The sequence below is a fragment of the Opisthorchis viverrini genome (assembly GCF_000715545.1).
Source record: "Opisthorchis viverrini unplaced genomic scaffold opera_v5_170, whole genome shotgun sequence".
NCBI classification, from domain to species: Eukaryota; Metazoa; Platyhelminthes; class Trematoda; order Opisthorchiida; family Opisthorchiidae; genus Opisthorchis; species Opisthorchis viverrini.
Genome location: NW_008751826.1, coordinates 616,498 through 628,735, shown reverse-complemented (window position 1 = coordinate 628,735; position 12,238 = coordinate 616,498). Strand labels below are relative to the sequence as shown.

The following is a 12,238-nucleotide window of genomic DNA, read 5'->3' as shown; positions in this document are numbered from 1 at the left end:
AACGCCAATGCGTTGCCATTTTTAGAGGACACGCTCTATCCCCCAACCTGGAGGGCCAAGGGGCTTTGTTGATTGGACCTCTAACTGCTAACCAACCTTGTATGGCACTCCGCGAATGGTACACGAGTACCCCACAGTGCAGTTCAGTTAGTCACGGAGGCACACAAATAAGGGATTTTGTTAATTGGACCTCTGACTGCTAACCAACCTTGTATGGTACTCCGCGAATGGTACACGGGCACCCCACAGTGCAGTTTGGTTAGCCACGGAGGCACACAAACCGGCACACACCACGGTTACATTCAACTCTTCATCAACTANCTGCAAACTCTGTACAATTAGTACATCACGTCTCGGTAGTTTTACGAATGGGACATCTGTAAGTCAGTTTCTAATAACAAACGGGAACCCTCTGCCTTCATTATGTACCTGTTAAAATAATGAACTGGTCACTCATGTATTGACATTTGCGCCGAAGTCAGCTGCTTCTACACCGAAATAGACTGAAGGCCTCCCCGGGAGTACTTTTCCGAAGTATTTCCTGGAACCACCCAGGAGATTAGCCAGTGTCCCATCGGCAGATCTCTCTCAAAATTAGAAAGTGTATTGTGTTCTTATTAGGATCTGACCTTTACACAAACTGTTTTCATAAAACAGTAACCTGGGAAAAACTGATTAACTGTAGTAGCCGAATGCCACACTGTTTACAGCTGCGTTCAGAATACAGCTGCTGCAAGCAGCTACTTGCGAGTAGTCTTCGCAGATTTGGAATTTTTCCACCCAGTCAGTAATACTTTGTGGGAAAAACATCTTCCCAGAATTGACTGAAGAGGCAGCATATCCAGAAACAGGCTGACAGCTACGGCCTTAGACAGTGTTATTTTGGCTTCCAGTTTCCTAGGAATTCGAAGATGGTAGTGGTCTAGACAGTTCGTTTTTCTTTCGCACCGTGAATACGCCCCCCTCCCCCCCTCATAAAAAATCTCTAGCACCATGTAAAGGGTCAGTTTTGTAATTCGTTTTTCTTGTGTAAACCTTTCGTGCCAGCAGAAACTTCACCAATCGGAGTGCAAAAACACCCCATATCTGTGAGGTACCACTGGATTAAAAACAGGAACACCACCGTATGGGTGCTTCGCGGTTTCATGCGCTGTCTTGACTTCATTTAGTTAGCTAGATCATGCGAATAATCAGCTATACTCACCTGAAACAAAGCAACCGGCAATTTGTTTAGCTTGAGTTGCGAAGTAAACAATCGTTCAGGACTCAAGTATTCTCCGCGAAATGGTAAAAACTGATGGATCTGGCAGGCTGCAGAGGAATGAACCCAACAGCCGGGTTGCCATGGTCACTGCAGAACAATGCAACCGTTAACCTAGCCCTTATATGAAGTTAGCCATACGAGCTCAAGTGCCTGATCGATCCACTCAGCCTATGTCCTCCTTCCTCGAATTGCCAACTAGCCGAATCGTTTGTCTTAAAACTTGCTCTTCTTCAGGAGCAGGAACAAAGCCATATGTTTGTCGATATACTGCCTGAATTTGTAAATACATACCTTCGAGTCTCTTAAGCAACTCTTTGTTGAGCCTAGTTGGCTGTTGACTTGTTTGTCGAACTAGGCTGATTTGCAAAAATTTCTTCGTTGTCCGAAGGAACGGTGAATGGATCAGCGCAGCACCCAACAACGCAATCGAATGGAGAACGAAATGTCTGGGTGAACGAACTAACCGATGAGTCCTTGTTACCAATATTACCACTGACGCTATTCAGGTAGGTTAGGTCAAAACCCTGAAGTCTGTCGATAAATCTACCGGATTTCATCGTGCCAGCAACATCTTTCGTAGTGAGTTAACATTGAAAGTGGAGTTCGCATGCATGTTTCCAAATGAAGAGAATATTGGTAGCTCAAGCTGTAATGATGGCCGTTGATCTGTTCGCCGACCTGTGCAGTCTTGCTGCACTAATAATGCACTGATGACGCCACTACGACCGGTAATGAAGTGCTCGCAACCAAAATTCCCAGTTCGACGAACAAACCGACGGCCACAGGTTTCACTCGACGTCTTTTTGGGGTTATCCCAATCCAATGGATAGTTCAACCAGCAGAGCCTGCTCCCCATTCGACCCACGAAGTTTGGGAATTTCAGAGATCTAGGGCGATGGCTTTCTGTCGACTGGAACTTCTTCTGATACCAGGTCGTCAGAACAACGGCAATGGAGATGTTTGACTGGGAAGTTTGGAAATTTGTTCAGCTTGACCTTTTTACCGTCACATGACACAAGTTTCCGGCAGCCATTCGACATTGAATCGAATACAATCGCATAAGCATCTGTCTCTGAGTGGCTTTCACTTAGTTATTCTCTTGTCCGTTAGAATCAGCTGGAGACAGAAAGGTAGGCTGTCAGTTTCACGTCCACACCTCGTTTGTGAAAATGATCGTCGGCTTACGACCGTGTACAGAAATCGATTCACTTCGTTCCTAAGGAATATCGGTTCATTACTTTACAGCTGTGGGCCTTTAGTGGATAACAGGCAGTATTGCTTGATGTCCCTTGCAAGATTCACTGGATTTGCAGTATACCAGCTGTTGATCGGCTCTACTGCACCTGTATTCCGTCGACGTTTTTACTGTTCTAAACTGCGTTATTGGCTAAATCAAATGGGTTTGGCTGATTGGATAACCAGAGCCCCGTTGACTGGCTGAAGTGCTGCAATTGTCCGATAATTTTGTCAGCTTGTGGGGCTCATTTTCAGTGATGCCTAGTAACCGCATAAGTTATGTGAATATATTCCATAACCACCAAGGCAATTGTCACGATTACTCGGGTAAGTAAAGTTGCTCAAAACCGTGTGACAGCTGAATGATCCGAAGTCCCCAGCGTTGGAAGGCCCAGATGCTGATTGTAATCATGAATCGCGCAAGTTATCCCGCGAGAAAAATGCATGAACACGTGGATTTAGGTCGAATTGGCTGAGGTGATTTGTCCAACTGATTAAGGATATGACGCGCCGACTGACACTTCGTTCATTAGTACATAAACCAAAACAACACTATCTGACCCACGTGCCGATGCAGACAATAATAATAACCGTTCAGCTGTAACACCCTTTCGGTGCCGAGCTGTCATGCCACCCGAAAGAAGCACAAAGGCTGGGATACTGCCCGATTGCCCTAGAGAAGACAGGTCGAGATGCAGAGATCGGGTTCGAACTTTCTGGTCAGTATATTCGTGCTCTAACCACTGAACCGACGCAGAACACGTTGCCAGGGGTGACCGCACTAATTAATTGGAAGTTATCTCTATCACTCCCATGACCCGGAGAATAAATATTCGCTTAATAGCTACACCAACACCCTCCCTACTATGCTACTAAGCTATCTGAAATTGTGTCCAACTGGAGACAAAAGAAGACGCAAGGATGGTAGCGAGGGCGCCCGAGAAGATAAAATGGTCTGGGATGCCAGTTTTAATAACTAAGTTATCCAATTAGTCGACCACATCAGCTAACAAAACTAAAACATGTTGCCGGCGGCGAGAATACAGGAAGGATTTCATGACCAAATCGAACATCCAATACGCTGTTATCTATGAGCAGGTAAGACAGAGCAATACTATTCTTGCGTTGGTTGCCACTTGGCAGTGCAGCTCACGAATGAGAAATCTATTATATCGCCTCACTTCTACAATCTCACAAAGCGGTTTTCTGGACAAAAAGTTAAACATATCTGTCGACGATTTGATCTCTACTACCCTCTTCGACGGTTCCCAAGATTTGACATAGCTGAAAAAAAATGGACAGCGGGCATTATGACCACCTATTGCAATCAATCAGTTCACAAGATACGTTAGTCCTTTGACATTTCTGATGTTTGATTACGGTTTCCAAAACAGTTTCGCTTGACATACACTGACTGACCAAATCCCGTGAGTTTATGACAAGCGCATTGGCCATATAAAGAGGTAATGGTTTCGATCTCAAAAGAGTCACATTTAATACACAATGATCGGATCCGTCCAAATCAAGCTGTTAGAACCTCAATTTCATCCAAAAGGCATACAGGACGTGACTTGATATCAAAGGCATCAGAGTGCTTTTTCACGATACACGATTTCCCCGAATATGATGGGAAAATGAGCGGTCCCCATTATTTCATCTGCGACCCGGAAGGTGAATTCTACCCCATACGCTTCCACCATCTGCCGTATTCGCCTTCCGGGATTATACCATTCTTTCAACCTTATATAAGTCAGATGAGTTTACACTTATGTTTTAAGGTGAACACCGCGTGCTTTAGCACTCAGAGTTATACCTCAGCGAAATTTTAATTGAATTTCCACTACTTATAATGCTACTAAAGGATGTAGCTCATTGTCACAAACCTATAAACGTCGCAACTTTTGTATGGCTTGTGAGGTGATATGTGACAATCTTGGGTATATCTGGAATACTTGTTTTCGGATCAGAAAAACTTGAAGGGATATACGGTACGGCCCGCCGCTGGAATCGACTATATCCCCAATTGAGAATAATGATATTGAATGATCTTCCATTAGTAGAGTCACAAACCATAAATGGTTGTATACGAGGAAAAACCAGAAACAACGCATTCTGATACGGCCGTAAGGTTGTGAGGCAATTTCCAGATAGTTGGAAAAACGTAGAGACCCCGCTCCACGGACTTCTCTTGATGTCAACCCTGGCTGATTGCTCGCTGACTGGCTATACTTCGAGCAAGTTGGCTGTAGACTCTGGGTACTAAATACGCATTGCCAGAGTGGGGGACAGCTGAACAATTGTTTGAGCAAATTGTATATGCTTCGGTGTATTGAGTCCACGAAACGTCTCGGATTACTCCACGTCAACCAAGCTGTCCAAAACACTGGCAAATTACAAGGATGAACATCCGGGCAGTTTCATCAGTCTCGGTGGTCTGGCGAAAGATGAAATTTCCATCCGGATTAGGAAGGCCAGAGCAGCTTTTGTGAAACTACTTCACCTGTGGCGTAGGTGTGACATCAGCCTTTGCGTCAATGGTCGAGTTTACAATGCTGCGGTGCACTCCATATCACTGTATGGATCAGAAACCTGGCCACTGAGCGCCGAGGACGTCAAAAGACTTTCAGTGTTTGACCATCGATGTCTTCGGAGCATTGCCCGAATCTGGTTGGAACACCGGGTCAGCAATTCTGAAGTACGTCGAATGGGATTTGGCAGAAATAACTCACCCTCGATAGATGAACTGATCACGCTTCATAGGTTGCGCTGGCTTGGCCACGTGTTGCGCATGCCAGTCGACCGACTTCCTCGAAGGGCTCTTTTCGCCCAACCATGTGAAGGGTGGAAGAGAGCCAGAGGCGGCCAAACAATGACTTGGCAGCGAAGTGTGAAAGCCATTACCAGCAAACTCACCTGCGCTGGTCACTGCCGGCTTCCTGGATGGGGATCCCGAGACGGGCCACATCAATGGCTAGAGACATTATCAGACATGGCCGGGTAGCGCCCTCAATGGCGCTCGTGCATCCAAGCTATTGCCTTCAATGCATAGCTCTTTTTCCACCACCACCCCCCACCTACTTGACAGCCCACTGACAGTGCTGGATTTATGCATCAATTTATCATCTCCCGCCTGCAATGCGCCGCTACCTACCTCCCCAACCAATCATCGGTGAACAAAACTGCGGCAGCTACAACCACCGTACGACGAGTACGCACCTCGCTACTGGACCATTATATGGGGAACTGGCTACCGTACGACGAGTACGCACCTCGCTACTGGACCATTATATGGAATTGGAACTGGCTTTTCTAAGGGTAGGATGTGACAACATCCACACCTTCGAGGGATTGGCAATGCCAAGCAAGTTTCGGAAAAAATCTACCTAAAAAGTGAAAGTCAGGAGTTTGGAAAGTATTAAATCTAGGGACGCATTCAGAGGCCCCACGACATGCTTAGTGAAAAGCAAGAAGTAGATGGTAATTATCACATATGTATTTCGGTAGGACAACAAGTTAACTGTGGACAAAACATTTGTCTCCGAAGGCATTGGACACTGAAGTTGGTAACCCGAAACGCTGATCATCCACAATCGGGAAGATTTGCTTCATCAAATGACGAATGAGAATCAGCATGTCAAAATCCCAAGAGTACGGTACCCTGGAGTAAAATGAGGAACATTCAGACTAGCTGGAAGTAGATCAGGAGGCGGCGCCCCTAACAAGTAGTATTTCTCTCCTATTAGGATCTTAACTAAGCGAGGCGAATACATGAGCATTGTGGAGAGAAGTGCAGTCTGATGGTTACTAGTGCCGGTTAATTTAGAGGGAGCTGTTATAGTGAGATATGTTGGACAGGTGGATTGCTTTGCCAAACTCATTCTAAAAAATGAAGCACGTATATAGAAAAGGTTGCACTATTAAGGGGAGACAAGATCCAATCTTAGCCGTATCAAAAGTTCACATATAGTGCCCAGATAGTTCTCAAGATGGTGGTTCTGTTCACCGAGGGCTGAAATTTACATCATGAGAGTGAACCCATGTAAACGGAGCGTAAAACCACTAAATCCACACCATCGTCTTATTCACTAAGAGAAAACGTTAAGTCACATGGAATAGTGAGCCATAAAGTAGGAAGACTCTGGTTAAAAACGCGAAGACGAAACCAGCCAACAGCAAAATTAGGATGTCAAATGCCTGATAACACACGGTTTGTAAAAAAGGTGAAGGACGGTCCATTGGTTGGCCGACAGGAAGGGGAATGAGGAGCGTGAGTCGACCGGATAAAGAGGAATAACATCTGGTAGCAAGGGCAGGTTTCGCAAGAGGAGTAGAATAAAGAGAGGATAAAGGTAGAAGCGGTAGGCAATGAAGAACCCCGATTGTGAATGTGCAACGATGAAGCAAGTCGGTCACCGAGTTCTACATCGCGAAACGCGAACTGGGTACAAAAAAGCGAAAGCCGTTTGCATAAGGTTCTTTGGTGTGTTCCTCAAATTTATCGAGTGTTATCTCAATGTACGAAGTCAAAAGAACAAAACAATAACTTCCAGAATAATGGTAGCAAATGCCGAGATGTTTCAGACTGCAAACAGACGTCATTTGTATTCTTTGCCAACAGTACATATCGTCTTTGATGCTCGGTTCAGTCCACCTCGGTCAATTGCGGCAATTTGTTCATTCGCTAGGCAGACCCAAAGCTGTCCTAGTGGTCGGGGTTCATTGCTGCAATGAGCCTGTGGACTGTACTAATAGCAATTCGGCTCTATGAGGTCCAGTCATCCCAGAAATGCCAACGGAGAGAAGCCCGAGGGAGAACAGCGATAAATTTTACATCGGTGCGCTCTGGAGGTAAAGTATCACTATTCTCTGCGACAGAAGCAAGCAGTATGTCCATATATGGAAGCAGCAGTGCTGCCTTGGCGTTAGAAAGATGCCTTAAAAACCGCGAACCCCGATCACCCAAAGGTTGACCGTGACCACCCGTGCGCTATTCAATACGGTCAAAATGTCCCTAAATCTAAAGTCTGGTGCTATTCAACTGCTGTGCGCAGTTGCACCAGGAGTCAGGCAGTCACGTCTTAACCCCTGCGCACTTGGACCAGGCCATCCCTTTGCTGCCAAGTGGGTCAGAGGCTACGGAAGAGTCCCCCAGCAAAACCCTACACCCTTTCACCGTCTTGAGGGTCACAATGTCCATAATGTCGCTTTTAACGTTCGCAATTTGTGTCAGGAAGACCAACAGCACTACTGATATATTTTGAGGATACATCTTGAGTTGAACATGTCAGATTAAGACCGCGGTGCAAAGCAGAAAGGATGCAACTGATACTGTGCAGCTAGTTTATGCAGAAGAAGGGATGTAAACATTTGTTTACCCATTACTACCTACATGAATACATGGGGAAGATTTTTCGGAGCCACGCAATCGGATATCATAGACTGGCACGCCACAGGATGATATTAAACTCCCAGTAGATCTGATGGAGCTCAATCAGCAAATTGACAACTGCACCGTTTTATTGGTAACACGTACGTAGACAAACATCTATCTTTCATCAGAGCTACGTATAAACTGTATATCAGGATCACGGCTTCTATAAAGACACCGCCGCTTCAGCTATCATTCAACACAGATTTGAACCGCTAACGTACAATTACAGCATGACTGTATCACACTGGAGAAAATTTCAGCCAGTTCATTGATAGAAAGTGCTGTATTGTATGCCAGACGTAAGGTTTAATGAAGACTACGCCTGGAAGATGTAGTCTCCAGTCAAAGCTTATCAAGGATGGTCCCAGCCTTCATTGGGGACCACTCAGTGGGAGGGAGGTCCTCATGAATAAATTAAGAAACCGATGTATACCTAAAAAGACGCCCAACGGAACCGCACGGGTAGTTCGCAACACTTTCCACATTTCTCCGTTACCCCGCTCCAGTATCAAAAAGTAATTAAACGACATTAGATAGCCCATAAATTTGGTATCAGTGCATCAGACACGAAACTACGTGTGATAATGGTTTTGGGTGGTGGAAAACCCTGAACGGGTGAAGATGCGAATACTTGCATACCGTCACCGATATCTAACGATATTGTCTGAATAGGCTTCTGGAGGTGTGGACATCTCGAAGTGACTGCAGCAAGCTAGCACTAAGTTACTTTCCCATCCACTTTTAGTCTTCTGTACGAAATAAGGATTTCGGATAAACTGTGGTTGTACTGCAACGAAGGATGAGTTTTGTAGACCGATGTCATGCTGTCGGCGAAGATGACAATCCTGAGAAATCGCTTTTGAAATTAGGGAAACAGGTAATTGAGTAGGCTGATATTGTGAAGTGTGGCACGTCAGCTGACATCATCAGCATCGACAGCATGACAATAGTGTTCAACTCCGATGCTTTAGTGCCGTAAAACCATGATTTATGTGGAAGCCCATTACTATAAAGAACAGCACTTGGCAACGGCCAGCACTAGATCACAAATGGACGAAAAATCCCTGAGAATGGCCTGTTAACAAAATACATTCCGATTCGATGAGCTACTTAAACAAGTACTCACTTAAACCCCATCGACAGTGTTCCTTGGTACAGATCATCCGTCGGTCGAATCCGGTTGGATTGCGCGTTCTTGACTGATATCCTGTTTCCGATGGTGTACGGAGACCACAAACGAATCCGTACCATTGTGGCGCATCAACGCCAACTGCAGGCGCTCCTCTCCATCGGACGTCGCAAATGGATGAGTGAAAGGCAAAGTGAGCAAGTAGAATAGAAATGGGACGAAGGTGAAAACAAGTACCCAAACTGTGGAAATATCCAGACTAATTAGTGAATACCCAAAACAAAATAAGCTTACAAGAAGTGTTAGTGCAAGTGCCGGTTCGGGTACACAAAACAACGATCGGATAACCACCAACGGATGACAAACGGGTAACACACTTCCGTTCGTTGTCGGAGCACAATAGTCAAATATCGCCGGGAAACGATAAACTGAGTGGATCACAGCTAGGATGAGAATGACATAAGGGTAGGAGTAGTAGAGAACACCTCCGAAAATGAAGACCACCAGACCTAGTACGGGATAGGCATAAAGGGATAAGTGAGTTACACGTAGCCACTTGGACAGATCAACAGAACCTGAAGGCGTCAGAAGAATGGCCACGTAAAAGAGCACGCAGCCAAAAATAGAAAAGGCGAAGTAGACCAGAGGTAATGAGAGATAAGGAAATACAACTTCAGATGGACACCCATAGACAATCAGAAATGGGGCGTAAAAATCCTCCAACTTCTGTGGCACACAGCTGTATAGGTTTAGGCTTCCCAGTGGTGGGAATAACAGGATACTGACAAAAGCGGATAAACAGTGAAGAGCGAAATACACCAGACCCCAGGAAAGGTATTTGCATGTACGAACAGGATTACCGCAGGAAGATTGGTCCTGTAATAGAAGAGGTGGATGGACAATGGCAGTGGACATGTTACGATTGCCAGAAGACGACTCTGGATTATTTGGGCAAGTGGAGTGTGTTACTGGCGATTGTAATGGGGACGATGGAAAGTTGAATAAGAAAGACATAGGCATCATCACTGTGAATCCCAAGTACATCCAACCGTGAAGGCTTGGTGTGATAGTGCACACTGAGCATAGGCTGTCACGGTTGTCATTGACGTCCACCCTCGTACCCCACGGACAAGAACCGCATTCAGTGCCGTTCTCAATGTGTCCACAGTACGTACCTGCACACTTTCTCCATGAATTCGTCAATTGGAGTTGGTTGAACGAGGACATAAACGTCCAGTTCATTGTCTCGTAGTTAGCTACAACAGAGGAAAGGCGAACGATGACGTTCGTGATCAATAATGTGTCAATTCGATATTTTGATAATTACTCCAATAAAATGTGCTTTGGTGGTCTAGTGAAGCTGTATTAACCTTTCAAGGCGAAAATGGGAGCGGGTGTATAGAAATAAAGGTTTTACAAACGAGGAGTGAAATAGGTGGGGGGGCTCAAGTGGTCAAGGTTGCTAACCTGAAGGTCCGTGTTTCGAATCCCACCCCGACATCTCGACTGCTCTCGTATGGGATTGGGCAACCTAACAGTATCTCAGTCCTCGGGAGGCACGGCAACCAGACAGGGGGGTTACAAGTGGTCAAGGTTGCTAACCTGAAGGTCCGTGTTTCGAATCCCACCCCGACATCTCGACTGCTCTCGTATGGGATTGGGCAACCTAACAGTATCTCAGTCCTCGGGAGGCACGGCAACCAGACACTGAGGGGGGTTACAGCCAAAGGATGACATTATTCGACGCCACGACTTTTTTGGGCTAAACTACGTCGCGGTTGCTCGTGCCGAAGTAGTGTTTTACCCAAAGTGGAAAAACCCGGAGTCCCAAAAGTCGATTGAATGAAACATCAAGTTCTCTGTTAAATGATGACAAGGGACCATGATTTTACAACGCTCACCGGAAAATTTGCATTGGCCGCTGGCACGAATGAAGGTGAATTGCCAGTTGTCACGGGGAATCGAGTAGGCTTGCTTGAAAGTCGACCTCTCATGCGGATGCGAGCTATTCGTTGAGTGAACAGACGTTCTTTGACTGTACACACCTATTAATAATCACAGGTCAATCATTGCACACATTTCAGCAAACAGGCCTTAATGTAACACATGGAAGCACGACGTTCCGATCGGTACTTAAAAATGGCACTCAAACTGCATCGAGCCATTTTGGCAACGGAGTTTCTTCAAACCAGATCATCGCTCGCGCACCCTGCACGCTGTCCCTTTGGGAATTAGCGCGCACGAACATAGCACAGGATGGCAGTCGCTGGGAATGATTGTGCGTCGGTGTCATCTAGTTCGGCATTGTAAAAGAAAATCATTTGTCCACAAGCTGCTATTGATAAACACTAGATAGCAAACTTTCTTATTACTAAACAGCTGCTGCTACCATAGAAGGGCAACGCTGCGTAAAGAGCTGGTGTAGAAACATCACTATCATCATCGAAACTATGACATCGGTGTTCGAACACTAATCCATCCCTGCCGTGCAACCATAATTCATTTAGATGTTGTACTGTGAAAAAAAGACTAAAAGTGGACGGGGAAGGGACTTAGTGCTAGCCTATCACAACCATCCCGAGGTGCCTACACCTCCAGGTACTCATTCTGACAGTCTGGATAGAAAGGGACAACAACAGTGCCATTGAAATCGATTAGCAGCCATACCTCGCAGCGCCTCTAATTACTCACACAAGGGGTCCTGCGGACCCCATTTTGCCAGGCATTCATCATCATCATCATCATCGACAGCCTGGTATCAGTGTTCAAAATGGATGCTTCACTGCCTCCGCTATTTTGAAATGAGCTGGGAAAACAGCACTCTTCGGCAAACGATGGTGCAACACACGCACACACGGCCTAAACAACTCAGCTTTTCGCACTGGACACATTCTTCGATTAAAGTTCCATTGCTCTACCGATTACTCGTTTTCTAATTGTCTCGTTGCGAATTCGCCGGTATCAGACTAAACGAGTTATGATTATGAGACTGTAGCCCATGTAAACCGCTATTTCCCATCATCATCCTCAGCTGTAAGAACCGCGTATTCGTCATACAGTGGTTGTAGCTGCCGCAGTTTCGTTCACCGATGATTTGAGGGGGGTAGGTAGCTCCGCATTGCACGCGCGAGCTGGTAAATTGGTGCATAAATCCAGCACTGTCAGTGGGCTGTCAAGT

General features: G+C 45.8%; 1 protein-coding gene across 1 annotated transcript; it reads right to left on the bottom strand.

Moving 5' to 3' along the window:
* Positions 1-5,981: 5,981 nt before the first annotated feature.
* T265_07407 (hypothetical protein) lies at positions 5,982-10,302 on the bottom strand (the record flags this gene model as incomplete). The annotated part of the gene is made up of 2 exons (XM_009172917.1): positions 5,982-6,158; positions 9,091-10,302. One exon carries the CDS (start codon positions 10,300-10,302, stop codon positions 9,091-9,093), a length of 1,212 nt encoding a protein of 403 aa, XP_009171181.1.
* Between the last annotated feature and the right edge of the window lie 1,936 nt (positions 10,303-12,238).